General features: G+C 38.2%; 1 protein-coding gene and 1 long non-coding RNA gene across 5 annotated transcripts; both read right to left on the reverse strand.

The window, feature by feature from the left end:
• Positions 1–270: 270 nt before the first annotated feature.
• On the reverse strand, positions 271–874 carry LOC109198398 (uncharacterized). The gene is made up of 3 exons (XR_002059211.1): positions 800–874; positions 491–713; positions 271–407 (listed from the first exon to the last, which is right to left on the reverse strand). It is a non-coding gene; the product is annotated as an uncharacterized LOC109198398 (long non-coding RNA).
• Positions 875–2,922: 2,048 nt separating this feature from the next.
• LOC102083162 (uncharacterized) lies at positions 2,923–13,531 on the reverse strand. Of its 4 annotated transcripts, none has more exons than XR_003218044.1 (5): positions 13,504–13,531; positions 12,283–12,309; positions 8,948–11,046; positions 3,130–3,228; positions 2,923–2,969 (listed from the first exon to the last, which is right to left on the reverse strand). XR_003218044.1 is itself a non-coding variant. In XM_025904711.1 (4 exons), exons 3-4 carry the CDS (start codon positions 9,711–9,713, stop codon positions 3,218–3,220), a joined length of 777 nt encoding a protein of 258 aa, XP_025760496.1. In that variant the 5' UTR covers positions 9,714–11,046; positions 12,283–12,309; positions 13,504–13,531; the 3' UTR covers positions 3,065–3,217. The 4 variants fall into 4 exon arrangements, 1 of the variants encoding a protein (XP_025760496.1); XR_003218043.1 differs by having other exon boundaries at positions 2,944–2,999; positions 8,978–11,046; XR_002059210.2 differs by lacking the exon at positions 2,923–2,969 and having other exon boundaries at positions 3,065–3,228; positions 8,978–11,046.
• Positions 13,532–18,516: the final 4,985 nt, after the last annotated feature.

The raw sequence follows: 18,516 nt of genomic DNA on the forward strand, positions 1-18,516 counted from the left end.
CCCAAACAAGTTGCGTTGTTTGGGTAAATAGATTGGGTTTTTCTACAACATAATTATTCAACAATCGAAAATACAAAATAATATATTTGCACATTAATCCAAAGTTCAGTTTCATATGATATTCATATGATTCATATGATTTGATACTGATATTGTTTGTTAAATCTGGTGACACAAATAGAGTCAAAAATTCATTGTTGGTGTGACATGTGACTCTTTTTACCTTTGACCAATGATGTGCTGCTAAAAAAAAATAAAAATATGTTATGAAAAAGATGTTTTTGTTTAGTAAAAGGACTGAAATTACATGGAAACTGTCACCTTAAAGCCTCATTTTAAATACCATCACAAACACGTTTTCCACACTGTTAACAAAGCTCCAGCATATCCGATCACTGCATCTAAAGCTAAAAGAAGACAAAAACATATAAAATATAATTTACACAATGGAAGACTTTTCATTTAAAAAGTAAGCTCAAATAAATGTTACCTTTGAATATTTGTGGGAAAAATCTGATGCTACTCCAAGAATGCAAAGTCACACTGGAAACGATGACAGGCTTGCAGCCCTCTGTCTTCCTGGAGTGAGGTGCCTGATTAGTAGCAGTGAGTTGACAGAAGTCGGTGTCTGTAAGAGTGGCCAAACACTGATACTCTGTCCACTTGTGTAAAGTCTAAGAAGCTGGAATGCAGGCACACTGTACGAGCTTGTTCTAAAAAATACAGAAAAAGGAACATTTTATTTGTGTTAAGGCCTAAAAACTAGAAATAAGTTATAAAATGAACAATGTTGAAATACCTTATAGGTGCTGCAGGCGACATAACCAGAATCCAGAGCAATCTCACATGTGAGTGTGACATGAGCTCTGCAAAAGGTTTGAATGTCTCAGTTTGGAAACTGAAAACTCAGAAGACAGCAATACCTGCACAGAGAGACGAGTAAAAAAGAAAAAACACATCGATTTTTCATCCATAATGTGAATTAAAAGTCATAAAGTGCCAACTAGTTTAATCATTTGAGTGTGGAATTATTTATGAAATAAACAGGATTTAAATTAATTAATTGAATTAAAAGCTCTGACATGTATTTTGTTTTTATCAAAGATAAAGAATCATACCTCTCTCTGCTCTGAGATCACTGGACTCTGACAGAAAGTACAGTTTCCTCAGTATGAGTCATCCTTGATGGTTCAGAGGTGTGGACTGTGGCAGCATAGTGATGGTCTCTAGATTAGGCAGGAGGTCAGGTGATGTGATCTTCTCCACTGATGTCACACTGATATGGCAGTTCATAAAACAGCAGTCTCCTTGTGGCATGTAGTTATCTGTGCAGTCCAGCACTGATGGATCAGGTTTGGATCAGCAGTTCATGAAGATGGTGTTAAGATGTTGTGTTTCAGCTGAGGATGGTGACGTTTGAAGTTTTGCCACAAAGGAAACAGGACTGTGTGTGCCCTGTCTGAAAAAAAATACATCTACAAAACATAAAGTGCTTTTAACACCACCCACCCTCCCACCCACCCACCCACCACCAGCTCAGCCCCAAGTGTCTATGTGGTATGGGGTGTCAGTTAGTAAATCTAATTAGTGCATCAGAAAGTATGGGCTACACCTAAAGCCCATGCTTTCTGATGTCTTTGCAGCTATTTCCAGCTGCTCAGAGAATTCTGACTTGGCCTTTATCCACCCAAACCCAAACCCACCCGGATAAAGGCCAAGTCAGAAAATTGATGCAGAAACTTTCCATTTACATCTAAATCAGTTTTTATACATATTCTGTTAGCTGTAAAATATTTTTTCTCCACTAAATGTATTATACAGAAATCTCTGGTAGCTAAAGATAGTTTAAACTTTGAATTTTTTTTACCTGTAAAACATGATCAAGCAAAACTCATTCACTGAAAAAACCTTTGATTCTACAAAATCTATTATAATCAAGAAAATAAATTGTCTGTATTTATGCATGTGACCCATAATAAATACCTGCATTATCTGGGATTTATTTATTTACTATTTAATAATTTGAAAGCCTTTGAGGGGAAGCTCTCATTTCTTGAGATACATACATCACAGTAAATAAAGTATCAACAAAAGGAGAGGACAATTTACATCCATGAAAAATGTATTTAAAAGAGTAGATTTAGTAATTTAAAACATGAGGATAAAAAATAAATGATGTTGCTTTAATAAATGTTGCAGCACATTTCAGATCAGAGGTGCATGATAACAGAAGGGAGATGTTCCCTGCTCTGCATGAAGTTCAGCCATGATTTGGTGAAATGATTAATAACATTGCAATAAGAAAGGGTCTTCTTGCAGACAGAGTAGGGAAGACAATTTTTCAATGAAAAATCTTTTTCATGCTCTACAATCAGTAAACTCTGTAACAAACATGATCTGTAATTGTTTCAAAACTCACCACACTTCATGATTGGCTGGAGGACAGGACACAAAACACAGGGTTGTGGTAACTGTAATATGTCTCAGGACACCTGAATGGAGACTTTGCTGTGGCTGAGAAATAAAAATGAGGTCAAGCAGGGTGTTCTTGTCTGTAGTGGCAGAAGTGATCAGCTGTGAATACCCTCTAGACTGAAACTGCTCCAGAATCTGTTTTCTTCCACTCTGTAACTGGTTCTCATTAAAATCTCCACACACAATTATTGGGTGACAGTCCATTATTTCAAGTGAATCTAAAAGACTTACCAGGTTTTGCATGAATGGTGTCAAACTGTAGTCAGGGGGTCTGTACACAACAGCAATGAGCGCAGGGAATGGAGCCTGAACCTTTAACACTAAGAACTCAAGATCAGTGACATTATGCAGATACTGTTTTACCTGAACCTGAAAATGATTCCTCAAATACACAACAACTCCACCACCACTTCTGCTGGCCATGTGAGGAAAGTTTGTGTAGGACACATGTCTGTTGCGTTTGAACATGGTGTAGCCGTCCAAATGAAGACTGTCTGCAACAAAGGAGCCTTGGAGGTGAGACTCTGTGAGACACAAAACATCTGCTAAACACATTTCATGATGACTCTTGATGTCACTGATGTGAGATGGCAAACCCTCCGTATTGTGATGGATCAGTGTAAGAGTGTCAGGTCTGCTGGCTGTTTCTCTGACCTGAAGAAGAGGCATCATTTCCTCAACACTGGCTTGTCTCATGGTTTGGAGCGCTGCAGTTACCTCGGGATTGGCGTAAATCTTGTTCTCATCCAAGTCCTGTAAATAGAGTCCACTGAGAGACGTCACCCTGCTGAGAGCAACATAAGCCATACCTGGTTCAAAATGTTCTTCATTGAAACTACAGCTGTCTGTGTTGTAAGACCCTGGGTTTTGTGAATTGTGCAGGCAAATGCTAGCTTATAGGAAACTGTCTGCGTACCGGCCTTTAACTTCAGATTCTCCTCTGCTCTCTCATGTAAACCAGATCATCAGATGCTGCATTAGCACTGCGGGTGTTTCTCATAGGCTGCCGGTTGTCCATTCTGAGCCCAGTTTAATTATTTGTCCATCACTTTCAGATCTACCACTTTATCAGTATACCAAAGCACCATTGACAAACCGTTTAGTGTGTCCAAGTTTCTGGTCAGCATCACTCGAGCTCCTTCAGCACATTCAGGGTGTCGGGTAATCATTTCGCCCACCTGTAAATGGTTTGTCTCTTCGTGCCATTTGCCTGTAGTTTATCCTTCTGGAAATCGTCTGCATTGATGATTATATGTTTGATGAGCTTCTTGAGCGTATCTGTGTTGTGGGATTCAACATTCTTGTTGGTGGCATAGATGTGTAAGACCTCGATTGGACATTCTTCTGGTACAGTCAAGCCTGTGACACAAATCTCTGTCGCACTGAGAAGCTCATCTGTCTTTTCTTTGACTCTAATCCTGTTCAGCATCTCTGCAAAGGCCACATATCTTTCTGACGCATGATCTCTGTTAGAGTGATCATCTGAAAATGTTCCTGCCATAGGTCAATCTGTTTGGATCGTAAACAACAGAGGCTTAGACTGTCGCACTGGTGGAGTGGTAAAATCTCCAACAGCTAAACTGACATTCCACCAAAGGTCTCTGAGTGCCTTTGATTTGTTTCAGTCTTGCATCCACATAGGCAAAAGGGGTTTCGAAACCATTGAAATTATCAATAACATAATTCAGCATTTATAAGCTCAGATCTGACTTCATCCAGTTGATTACCAAGTCCTTGAATGGGTGGTTTCAGACTCCTGGGTAGTTTCAGTAGGGAATGTAACGTAGAGCCATTGATAGAAAAGCTGCTGTACCGGTAATGACGTCAGTAAACAGTTGGATTTGATATGTCAGCTTCTTCTGCATTAGAAGGCAGTCTGCTCAGGATCTTTGATGCTTCAGAGTGAATACACTTAATCATATGTGACTTTCCAGTTCCTGCACCACCGTTGATATAGAAGAAAAATGGATCTGGGTTCAAACCACAAACGCGCTGAATACACCAGTCTCTTATAGCATAGAACACGCAGGCCTGCTTCTGGTTCAGATTCTGATACATTACACGTACCACAGCTGGATCGACTGCAGGTTGTTCTCTGATGGCTCTGATCTCTGTTACAGCATCAGACTGACGACTGTAGTCGGGGAATTCTCCTGTTCGTTCTCATTATCAGAATGTCTCTCAGGAAGATTCTCATCACATTGCAACCTCACAACTTCAGATTCAGGAGCAAGATTGCACCATTCATCATCACAACGTCCCTATTTTGTTCAAACTCTTCCAGTGCACTCTCAATATCCTCAGAGTTCTTCTCATACTTGTCTTTATTTCTCTTTACAACCCTTTTCACAGACTCACTGTGGTCTGAACATGGAAGTCGTACAAAACCTGAGTTGTAGAAGGACTGATAGGTTTGGAACCCTTGTGGTTTCAGTTCCTGCTCTGATCTGTGTGGAAGGTAAAGTCTCAACAGTCGTCCATAATATTGCTCAGGATCTTTTTCCTGTGAACAGTGGTATACCTGATTATACTGGTTTATCATTCTTTCGCCTTTGTACAAATCCAAGCTGGTTTAGAAGAGGAAGCACATCTTTTCCTTCATTTGGACCACTCACCAGCCGGCACAAGGCAGCAAAATCAGCCAGTGACATTTCCTCATAATCTGGTGTCTCAGGTCTGCATTTGTATTTATCAGCCAAACTTGTCATCCAAATATTACAACTGTCATGTGTTGTGGTTTCCAGGTAGCTCATGGGGCGACTCATTTTTACTGGGTTATCATCTGTTGGTACAAATACAACATGCGGGAACATTTTTTCATTTTTAGGCCACAGACTCGAGTCACACACTCCTGTGCACTGATTTCTCTCTTTTTGAGTAGCCTGCATCACAGCTCTCATTTCATCACATTCATTGACCGTGTTCTTTGCAGAGTTATCAATAACTGTCTTCAGGTATTCAGAGAGGCCAGATTCTTTCTTCGTTATATATTTACAGAGATATTCTATACATGAATAGGCATTCATATTAACGAGACATCTAAATTAGAGTTCCAGGCTTCAAGCAGGTGTGGGTTGTAATTGTTGATCCAACAGTCCTTTGGGTCACGTTTCAGAATCAGCGCTGTTTTCTTGTTTATGTCTTGGAGGCATTGCTCATACTCATTCATTGTCAAGTTGCATCGTGACAGAATCTGCTCTATGGTGAGAGAAGCAGCTTCAGGTTCCTTCAGCAGGTTCATCAAAGGTCTGAGTTTGGCTTTTGCAGCTTCAGTGTCTGAATCCTCATCCTGTCTCACAATCATTGTTCTTGTGGCTGGTGGTTTTGGAAACCCAAATCTACAACCAGAGTTCACACTCTTAAAGCATGTTTTTGTGTGTTTTTGCTGTGCTTTTGTAGTTCAGCGACTTTTTTGTGCAGTTCAGGCTGTTTTTCTGGATCAGGAAGTTGAGCTGAGATGTATCTGTCCACAAAGTCACAGACAGTTTGGTCATCATCCACATCTACTTCTACCTTTTCTCGAATCCACAGCAACATGTGTATATGCGGACTACCTCTGTGCTGGAACTCAACTCTGTAAAAGTAATCAATGATTTCACCAAGGGGCTGTGCAGGAGAAAAAAGCAAATCTCTGAACAAAGCCTCGACACGCTTATCAAACATTCGCATGGTGGTTACTGGATTTGATCTTAGAATTTCACACTTTTCTGACCAGTCCAGGGCTTCGAAATCAACCTCTTCACCTTGCTGTCTCTTTATTGCTTGAATCACTTCAGGCCATCTCATCTCAGCAGCAGAGAAAGTGACAAAGAACTGAGGTGTTCCTATTTGACGAACCATACTGAATAGATCTCTGGTAGTTTTCTGCCAGTAAGCTGGAGTTCCTCTGAGTGGCTGCATAAATCTGATTGCATCTTTATTTCTTACCAGCTTCTCTACTTCTGTCTTACTTTGTAACATTCCTGATGTGATTTTGCGTCCATCTTTGGTCATAGTTTTACCTTTCCTTAGCTGTATTGTCATGCTGGAATTGGCCAAGTGTATTTCAGTGACAAACTGTGAGAAAAACAGGTAATTTGTATCTTTAGCAAATCTTGCATCAATGTTGAAAAGCCTTGACTTGAAGTAAGCACTCGGTGTGAGCTTGAGACGTCTCTTTTCATCCAGTGTATTCTGACCAGTAGGAAACTGCACAGGAAATGCCATGGCTTCCAAATGAGGAGTTCTGAAGAAGCTAACAGGATTGTTTCTTTCTGCAGGCGCCACACAATATGTGTTATCAGTGAAAGAGAGAATCTCTTCTGAAATGTCTACAGGCTGCAGACAACTTTCTAGAGCAAAACCGCCATTGTTCAAATCACTTTCTGGTTCCTCTGGATTTTGTCCCTCTGGCTGTTCATCACAGGATTGCATATTAACATCTTGTTCACTTTCAGACTCAGTTTCACACAAAAGGGCATCTTTTTCATAGTTGTCAATTTCCATTAGATCTGCTTCATCATAATCATCACTTCCCATGCTGGCTTCATCACTGCTGTCATCATCAGGTAACGTTGGATCACAAAGCAATGCATCATCTCTGATAACAATATCTGTGTACTGTGGATGAATCTGTTTGAGTTTACGCAGGGCTTGGATCAGTTTAGACCAGGTGACAGTCTGGAACAGCTGATGGCCTTTGTAGCACAGTCGTCTTTTCAACTTGATCCTCATTATCTGTGATTGGCTTCTGAGCCGAGGTAAAGAGTCAACTGTTTGTTGGACCTCAGATGGTACACACACCACATTACCACGTATGAGTCTTTGTCTGCCCTTTGGAAGAGGAATAATCTTAGCAAATGGTATGCATTTGGCAATCAGATGTCTCTCCAGAATGTTGAGATCACACAATTCAGCTGGAATATCCTGCAGTTCTAAACCGTTAACAGCAGCAAGCCTTGGCATGCGTCCACTTTTGAGGGAACTGTGACACGTGTGGCAGATATACTCCTTTTTTCTCTCAACAGGAAAGCTGCAGTGATCATTACATGCTTCATCACACACATGAACAATTTACCAGTTAGACACTGCTGAGCTACAGTTTGGTGTTTTGAGTAATTTGTTCTTTTGCAGATTTTAACCTGATTAGGAAAAGAAGCTTTTAGACAAACAGTACAAACATAAGATGGTGCTGACTTAATGTTTGATCTGAAACGAGATATGGCCTCATTCATTAAACTGTTATCTGGATGACACTGTAAACTTTCAGCTGGTCGATGCATCTGACGATATTTTCTCTTTATGTTCATTGCACATCTGATATTATGCATCTGTCTAAAAGAAAAACCGTTCCAATATTTTACTCTCATTCGTTCTCTCATATTGTCCTTGTGATGCTGCTGAAATTGTGTCTCTTCTCCATAACGTTTGATAATGTAAGATCGTTTTTTCTGTTTAAATTTTTCACTGTCTTTATATAGGTTATAAACATATGACCTCATGTAAGCTTTATGCTTGTCTCTGAATTCAGCACATGTTCTGTAAGCCCTTCTTATACGTTCCTTCTGCTTTTCTCTGAATAGGGGGTTGTCTTTATATGTCCTTATGACACGTTCTCTTTTTCTCTCTCTAATTTTAGCACTTTCTCTATAGGTCCTTCTCATTTGCTCCTTCTGTTTTTCCTTAAAATCATCCCTTTCTCTATAGATCTTTCTCAAATGTTCTGTCTGTTTCTCTCTATATGTAGTATTTAGTTTATACAGATTTCTTTTGTACACACTTTTCTTCTGTCTATGATCTGGATCATTAGACTTTCTACTAGAATTTCTTTTCTTTGCCTTAAAGGTTTCATCAAAAGCGTACATCTGCCGTTCTTTCTTTTTCTGATTTTCTTTTCTTTGTGGTAGTGTTTGTTGGGCCAGTGATCTTCTCCTAAATTTTTCCCTTCGGTGTTTATTACGTTTTAGTAGTTTATGTGAGAGTTCCTGTGTTGTCTTAATTGAACAGGAGGCAGTGTTTGAATCATTCTGAGGAACAGCATCTGATATTACCTGAGTTTCTCTCACAGAAGATGCAGAGGTTTCTTTCTGTAAATAATCAGAAGGACGATTCTTGTTTTCAGTAGCAGCTGTCTCATCTGAATAATCCACTCTGGATGGTGTCACTTCAGTGATTACAGTCTCCGTAACAGTTTTCCGTGTCTGCTCAGTGGTTGTTTGAGAATTTAATTCATGGACAGGTTCATTTAAAGCTGCGGCTGGAACACTTGCAGCGGTTTGTCTGTATTCGGTGTTTTGATTAGCATCTCTTTGGTCAGCAGCGTTTTCACTGTGAAACTCGACAGGCTGTAGCTCATAAGTGCAGGTTGGTGCGATGCTAAACATTCGGTACAAGCATTTGATCCTGTCAGTCATGTCGTTAAGACGTGTGAATTTTAACATAACTGCAGTTCCACCACTTACACCTAGTGACAATGGCATTCCTGTAGACTTACGTGAGTGAGGGTCAAAATATGCGTATTCACCTGAAGTCAGCCTGCAAACTGCAATGACGTTTCCTCCCATGACTAGCAAAGCATAGCGAACCTCTGAAGCCAAACACTGTAGTCCCTGTTCAAGGCTCGGAAGATGACCTGTACCATCAAATGTGCCATAATGAGCAAACTGAGACAAGTCCACTTGATACTCGTGTCTGCGGCTGGTGACCACTGTGGGAAGCTCATCGCAGGCTAGAAACACGCTGTTCACAAACCTCTTTCTGGCATCTGAATGCATGGCATGGCCTTTGTCCAACACACGGTTAAGATCTGCTCTCGTAATGAATTCATCCTCGTGTAAGAATGACAGGAAAACCAAACTGTTAGCCATGCATTGCTGATTCCTGTACTTTCCATACTTAGCAGAGGCCTGGCTTCGGGATGCACAGATGCTACTCACTCGTGGACGACTTTCACTGTTTGTAACCTGTACATGAGACGGTCCTGGAGCTTCTCCATCATGCTGCGTTTGCACAGTTACCTGGGGTTCAGTCTGGATTACCTGCTGTACTTTAGCATCTGCCACACATGCTGAGCGAACACCTCTCTTTACCACATCTGCATAAGACACTGCAGCTGTCTGAGCACTGCCCTGCACTTCTGGACTGGGAATACTTGTAACAGACACCTTTACCTGCTCACCGGTCTCAGAAACATTTACCTGTTCTCGCTGCTTTTGCCATCTAAGCATCTGGGACTGCGACCTTTGACCTTTTCTTGGCATTTTGTTGAAGTACAAACTGGAACTTGTATGTATACACAAATGTAAACAAAAGTCAACCTGTAAATACTGAAAAACTAATGACTTTAATGACTATTAAATCAGAGATTTATCAGAATTAATGTAAAAGGCTGACTTAAATACAAACTCAATATAAAAGTTCTTTAAAAAACACTTTGGTCTGTTTTATTGTAACTTTTTTCAAAAACTGTATATTATTACTTATATTTTTCTTTAACCAGACTGGATAACAAATAGGTCTATACTTCTGTAATGTAATATGCAGAATAAATCTCAACAATCAATCAACAGGCTATAATAAAACTCTTAGCTTTTAACTAGACTTTGTGTAAATCTTTCAGATATCTAAAATGTAAAGCAAATATAAGGAGCTGTGATGGTGTGGTGATCAGATGACAGGCGATGGGGATTCTTCAGCTGGATGTTCTGCAGCAGTCAGGAAACAGGAAGTCTGGGTTCTCAGGGCAGCCTCTAGATGATAACTATAATTGAATACTTACACTGAGTGACAAAAAAGGGTTTGACCTTAAATAATAATAGTATAAACTTGTAGTCAAATGTTATAACCAATGAAACAGACTTGAAAAATGTATTTGAATCAAATTTAATATTTATGTGAATATAACAGTCTGAATTACAAAATAACCAGATTATCTTACTACAAATATATCTCAAAAAAAGGTGTATATAAGTTTATATAATTTATCAAATTGCACTTGTAAGCCAAACTATCAGTGCTTATTTCAAAGTCTAATGCAAAATTAAAATGACAAATGTAGGGCTCTGTAAGTAGTTTCTACAGTGAGTTCTACTGTACTCTAATTCTAATACTGTATATTCAACTTTTTACTTGTAATTTCCAGCAAAATGAGTGGATATGAGAGAGTTTAATGACAGGAAAGATGGAGCAGTGAGAGCGGAGATCTCTCCGAATTCTGAAAACAGATCGATGAAGTTGTGGTAACTTCAATTCCAAAAACTTGGTTTCTTCTCAAACTTGGGTTTCTCAAACTTGGGTTTCTCAAACTTGGTTTTTCTCAAACTTGGTTTTTCTCAAACTTGGTTTTTCTCAAACTTGGTTTCAGGCAAACTTGGTTTCAGGCAAACTTGGTTTCAGGCAAACTTGGTTTCAGGCAAACTTGTTTTGCTTTTCAACTCAGGTTCAAGCTTGTCAAATTAGATAGAGCTCATGGCGGAGAAATGATAGAAGATAGAATGGCTTGTCAAAAAAGATGGAGCAGGGAGAGGGAGAGTGATAGGACAGACTGAATTGCTTGTTAATGATAGAGGGAGAGGGTTTTCTGCAGCAGGTCACCTGTAAGACAGAAAGAAAGTGGAATTAGACACACTTCCAACAAACTTGGCTTTACCGTATTTTTCAGACTATAAGGCACATTTAAAAGCCTTTAATTTTCTCAAAAATAGACAATGCACCTTATATACGGTTGTGCTTACTGATTTCAAACCAATTCTATGTGGTACAGGGCACTCAAAAATCTGTCAAATGTTTTAGTATGTCTTTGGTAAGCTACAAAGCAGCACCACTTGATGTATTGTCGGAGCGTGGCTACCATAGTCAGCACCCTCGTAGAGTAATTCGTACTGTGCTTCAACATAATATGGTGTGTGTGTGTGTGTGTGTGTGTAAGGGCCTGGCACCTGTTGAGAGCCATGCTTATGAAGCAGATTTCAAACTGATCAATCCACATTCATCAATCCACAAATCCTGAAAAGTGAGTGAATTCTTCTGTATTTTATGTCTTACAACTGAACAACGTTGAGAGTTATTGTAAATGAGTTGAATAAAGTTTGGCTTATCTGTTTTGTTTGACTTAATGTGCCTTAGAATTTAGTGCGCCTTACAGTCTGAAAAATACAGAACATATATATCATTACACACTGACGAGTTGTACAGTACATTATTAGATTCAACTGAATGAAAATGTTTAACATATGGTGGTGGAACATTTCTAAGGACATTTTTGCATTCTATTAACACAATAAAAACAAACAGAGTCTGTAAACTAAGATGTGGTGCTACAGTAACTTACTGTAAACATTATATGGTCAAGCTAAACCCACACAATGAAGTTAGAGCAGACAGTTTCAGACCACCTGCTTTAAACACTTCACATGCACTCAACTCAAACTTATGACACATCACATGTACCTAAATGCCCAAAGGTCTCAAATTCCCATTTCTGTGTGTACTTACCTGGTACAACAGTATATCATAATGTCTGGGGAGCCGTTAACATAAAAGTAAAAATTAATTTACTCAGTATGACTTTTGGCAAAATGGAAAATTATATGGGGCATGTTTAATACACACTCCCCTCAATCTACAATAAAATCAGCATGGCCGATATTAGGGCCTAATTAAAAATGTAGTATGATGATAAGAGAGATCTGTAAGTCTGGAAATGTTTACATACAGACTTTTCTAGGATTTGATGATTGCCAAGAGCTGTGCTGACTCACAGCACTAAACTGAATCTCCTATAATGAGAAACATTTCCCAGCACTGCACATCAGACAAACCTTTACTTACCAGACTTGAGACGATCAGATCAGCAGTCTAGAGAAAGGAAACAATACATCAGATCACTGTTTGATGATTCAGGCTGTTGAGCCTCTTCACACACAATCCAATTTACTATGACATAAATTAAAGTAATTGAGGATTTTACTAGTTAAGGCTTTATGAGCTTACTGTAGTGTAAAGAGGAGATAAATGAACTGCAGCGTCACACATGGCATGTGTAATAAAAGCATTCATTACTACAGAAATGCAAAGAATAGGCACCAATATTTGTTGGCACAAGTGCAGGATATACCACATATTTCCTACACAGAAGCCTTGTGGCTCCAACATTTTCTACCACAAGTCAGTGCTAATAAAGTGTGAAAACCAAAACTTTTAAAAATGTAAGATACAAAGTAATTATATAAATCAGAAGCAACAGAAAACCTCATGTCTGACATGAATATGTAAATCTTAAAATACATTTAAATATTAACATGTTACAATAGCAGAGGTGCACCATGTTTTGTAATTAAAATTAAATGTCTTAAAATATTACACTAAAAAGTCCTTTCATTGTACCCGTTGCTAGGAATATTTATAAATTTTGCAGTGTACCTTTTTGGCAACCTTTCTATTTAATTTTAAAACACATTATATTCACTAAATAAGTAATAAACCAATTGGACACACTGGCTGTAATGTACCTAACAATGTCCACTCACACCTCTGGTTCTCTTCGTTTTTATTATTGCTTAACTGTTAAAGCTATTACTTATACCGAGTGAGGCAAAATACTTCTACAGTGTTCTGACTTTAATGTAATACATAAGCAGAATTTGACAGACAATATAAATCAATACCTGTGCAGCTCTTAAGTGTTTGAGCAACAACTTATACTGACTCCCCTAAAACACTTTAATTGTTTTGTCTGCTACTTAAATCCACAAACATAAGGAGAAAATGAACCACCGTATAAAGACATCTGACATTTAACTATGTTTGGATTTGATAAGCCATAAGAAATTTAAATCATACATAAATGGGCTATTAAACTTCAGGGACATTTTCAGGGACAGTCAGAGGCCCTGTGTGGGGGCTTTGCTGCTACAGGTCACAAATCCTGTGTTTTTGCCAATCAGTAAATGGAAACATATCACAAAAAGTCAAACTACTGTATGTAAGTTGCCAAATGTGCTACGCAATGCCAGGTTCATACTGCTTCAATTACAATCACTGTTTACTTACCAGCAAAGGCAAAACCAAAGATCTCTTTCACTCTGTGTAACAAAAGACAAAGCACAAAAATACAAAATGAGACAACTCAAATCAGCATCAGAGTCAATACTGCATCACTGTGTGTAGTCCAAAAGATTCAGTACACTTCTTTGTTTACCACAGCAACAAACAACTCACCTGTTTTTTCTACACCTTATTAAAGATTACTGTCTTCATTAAGGTAATATGTGGTTTCATCCATTTGTAATAAGCCACACAAGTTTCTCAGTTATGTGATAGCTCTATTAGTTTGGTTCTATTAGATAACACAGTAGATTTAATAAGCAATGATTTGCTACACCTAGCACTGCACATTTTATCAAATTCTGACATCACAATTTCAAAGCATGAACAATCATAAATGAAAGCTTGGATGATATATTTGTAGGCTTCCACATTTGAGTTGGTCTGCATTCAAATTCTGCTTCCTAAAAATATTATCACCTGCACACAGTATAACACATTTAGTATCATTTAATATGCTGTTGTTTTAAATATCTACATATCATGTTAATAATATTAATGGCACACTGCTGCATTTTATTTATTTGAAGGTGGCCTTTTTTATATTTCATTAATTTTCCACAAAGTGAGAAGTTAAACAGAGCTGCAGGTGTAGGTTTTACTTAAAAACAACCCAACCTGCACAAACAAGTGTTTGTTAAACAGTTCTTAAAATTTAACTAAAAAACTAAAATTGATTAATTAAAAAAAACCCTTCTACTTGTTAAGAAATGTTATTATTCTTATATTATGTGTTTTATCCTCACTCTCACTCTCCCTTATGTTAATTAACCCACAACACAGACACACCCGCACAGGCACATGACTCTTTTTCTCCCGGCCTTCAGTCAGAGGAGGTAAAATGGCTCCTTTGAAGTTGCCGACCCTGCTGCTTCAGCAGTTAATCAGTGGTTCTAAAATGGCGGCTCATTACCTTACAAACTAAAGAATGAGGCCGTTTTAATTGACTGATTTGTGAAGAGGAGAACTAACTTCAGCTTCCCTAAGAGACTCAGAAACACTAACACACCGAATGAACCAAATACAACACAATAACTGGATTAAACAATCAAATGAACCGTATTAATTTCACACTGGGCCTATAGGAGCTAGGCTAGGCGTTAGCGCTTAGGTTGTTAGGGCTAGCATACCAAACACTCCTTTTAAATACTAAAATTACAACGTTTCACTAAAAAAGCAGCCATTGTGTTACTTTAACATGACTTATACTTCGACTGGCTTTATAAGTCACTAACAACAACTCGGTAAATCACTCAAACAGCTTATAGACATTTAATTTCAGAGAAGAGAGACAAAGAGGCAGCGCTTACCGGCAGGGATCGAACAGAGAGTGGGCGGAGATTCAGGAGTCAGCCGGAGACGTAAAAAAAGAGGCATTCACGGGTAGTTGGAAACTTCGCCATTACACAAAATTGGCATTGAAAACGTGAAAAATATATGTAAATTTAAATATTATTATACTAGATTTTTTTGCAACAAAAAACAACTAGCAGAAATTTAATTCTATAAGTTTAATAAATGTTTCGAACAGGATTCTTTGAACTTGAAATAATAGTTAAAAGACATAAATAAACCTAAGGTCATTATGTTAAAATGTACTGTATTATGACAGATTTATTTAACTGCAGTAATAAGAACAGACTTCCTAAGCCTAAGCATCCTCACAGGACAGTAGGAGGTGCAGAGGCTCATCTCACTGCTCTGCAGGACTCAAGAGGTTCAGGAGGTCCTTTAACCCCACTGCCATGAGACTTTTTAACAGCGACTCCTGACATGTTCATGACACATTTGTTTCTTTTATTCTAATACATATTGGTTGTAATCATATGAATTCTCACCTAAATGGACTTGCACCGACTTGTTCACCCCTGCTACAGTGAGGTAAAGGTGTGGCTGTCTCCAACAAGACTCTTCAGTGAAGGTTTTAAAGACAACCATCTAAACTATAGCCTTAACAGTTACACTTTCTGAAACCACATGTTAATGTAAAAAATCATATTTGTAAGAAAAATCGGTTTCATAGAGTGGAACCCTGTTAATACAAAAATACTTGTTCTGAACTATCAGTAATTAGTGCAGGGGTACACACACACACACACACACACACACACACACACACAGTGACACATAACCCATGTTCAGAAAACAATGTCTACAAACATAGATGCAAGCATAAACACAGACATATAAACATACACACACAAGGGCACACAGAGACAAACAGAGCATGAAGTGTCCTGTATGTTTCCATGCCAGTCTGGTCAAGTTGAATCCACTGATGGGATGCTGGTCACCAACGAGTACAAATTGAGTCACACACACACACACACACACACACACACACACACACTTCAGTAAAGGTATTAGAAGTTCAAAAACTTTTTCAAACACTGACATCGGCTTTATATTTTCAGCTGTATCTATGAGAGTCAAAAAACCTGGATCAGCTCATTTTGAATCCACCAATCAGAGCTGCCACTTCTGTCTGCTTCATCAGGCTATGTAGTTGTTCCTGTCAATGCAGCTGCATCCCTTGCTCACACCAACAGAGACATGGGCTTTCTGTAATGTATTTCAGACATGGAGCAGTAACATAACATCTTAGCAAAAAAATGTGACTTAAGAGAAACATAATAACTTAGCAGAAATGCTATTATTTGGAAGAAATAATAATATTTGGCAGAAATAATATATTTAGCAGAAAACCTATAAAATAGCAGAAATGGCATGACTTAGCAGAAATACTGTATTTAGCACAAATACTAAAAAGGAGCAGAAATACTCTGATTTCGCATAACTTAAGTAGAAATATTTGAAAAGCAAAATGGACAGCTGAAAAAATGCTGAACATTGATAGGTTCCATCAAGTGTACTTGTTCAACTGTGAAAAACTCACAGAAATAAAAACAAACAAACAAACAAACAAAGAGAAATACTAGCCAGCAGATACACACAATTACAAATATGGACACATATGGGAACACAAATGCACAGAGGGACACACACACAGGAGCTATGCCTGTCAACCAGTCTCAATATGTTCAATTTATATCCTACAATGAGACGCTGCCATAAACAGGGTCTCTCTCTCTCTCTCTCTCTCTCTCTCACTCTCTCTCACACACACACACACACACAAAGATGCTGCTTGTGTCAGAAATATTGCGATGTGGTAGACATACTATAATTAATCAGAAATACAATATTTAGTACAAATCATATAAAACAGCAGAAATTCAATGTTTTAGCAGAAATACTGTATTTATCACAAATACCAAAAAGTAGCAGAAATACTATGATTTAGCAGAAATACTATGATTTGGTAGAAATCTTATAATTCAGCAGAAATACTATATTTAGCACAAATGTTATAAAATAGCAGAAATAGTATGATTTAACAGAATAGCAATAACTTAAATAGAAAAATTGGAAAAGCAAAATGGACAGCTGAAAAAATGCTGAACATGCTAAGGGTCCCTCAAATATACTTGTTAAATGAAAAAAAATGGCAAAAAAAATATAACAGCCACACAATCACAAATATGGACACATATGGAAACACACATGCACAGAGAGACACACACAGGATCAAATTCAGTCAGCCAGTCTAAATATATTGAATTTAAATCATACAATAAGATGCTCCCATAAAAAGGCTCTCTCTCCCTCTCTCTCTCTCTCTCTCTGTCACACACACACACACACACACACACACACACACACACACACACACACAGGGAGAGAGGAGCAACTTTCTAGGTCAGTCAAGCAGCCTGGGAGCTGCTAAATTTGAATCCACCAATCAGAGAGGCTGTGTACTTTTTCCCGCCAAAACAGGTGCAGCCGCTTTTACACTCAGCACAGAGAGAGACAGGATTTCTGCAGTGTATTTCTCATAGTGAGGATTCCTCTCAAACAAATGGCCATAATTTCCTAACCGTAGGGTCTAGAACAGTCATTCTTACACCGTTTTGTTCAGAAGAGATGGGGGAATCTTCAAGTGTTGACAATTTATCATTAAAATATGAATTATTAAAGATATTTGACTTCTAATGCACCATAACTGAGTAGAGGCGAAGCAAAAACTGCCTTGACTTGCCCTCAAACAACGCTTTCTAACTCTAAATCTATATGGAGTATCGATATCATTCTTTCACCATAAGAGACAGCAGGCTTTGGTGAACAGTCATGGAAATTTTCAGGTCTCTGTGGAAATCTATCAAAAAGATATGACGAGAGAAAAAAGTGGTTCATTTCCAGAGTTTGAAATCTGAAGAAATCTGAGCGAGGGACAAATTTCCTACCCTCAAACAAACCCAATTCATGGCCAAATGGTAATAGGTGAGAAAAAAAATCTTACATTGTGAGCGTCAGGAGTGTCTGAAGATATATTGGCACAAGCCTCATGTCTTAACTTCGCTTCGTTAAGGAGATATGACGATTCGAAAATGCCTCTCATTACAGAAATCAAGCGGTGACTTTGAACAAACTCTCCATTGACTTTCTATGGAGAGTTTCCAGACTTTGTGTTGGTCTGAGGAGACTTGCCAAAATTCTATAAATCCCACAACAATGATAGTGACATTTTCTGAAAGCCAGCAAAATACCTACGTTTTGATGTATAATTTGTAGGAGTTGAGTGAAAATTAATCAAGTAGCAAGAAGTTGTTCGGACATGAAGAGAAAATTGCCAAAGGTACAGTGGCTCACTTAGAACCAACTGCATAGCAACCATAACAACGCATGTATTTTCTGAAAAATCACAATTTTGCAACTCAAAACTTAAAGAGGGATAAGATGAAAACGGTAACAGATATGAAAAAGCTGAATCATTAATGAATAGCCCAATAATTTGTGAACACTTTAAAGTTTGAATGGTTGTTCTACGTGAAAGTAGGAAAAAGTAGTTAAGTTTCAAAAACAAGCAAGTTTTAGTAGAATTTTTTAAGTTTCCCATTC

This window comes from Oreochromis niloticus, unplaced genomic scaffold (assembly GCF_001858045.2).
Source record: "Oreochromis niloticus isolate F11D_XX unplaced genomic scaffold, O_niloticus_UMD_NMBU tig00003838_pilon, whole genome shotgun sequence".
Lineage (NCBI taxonomy): Eukaryota > Metazoa > Chordata > Actinopteri > Cichliformes > Cichlidae > Oreochromis > Oreochromis niloticus.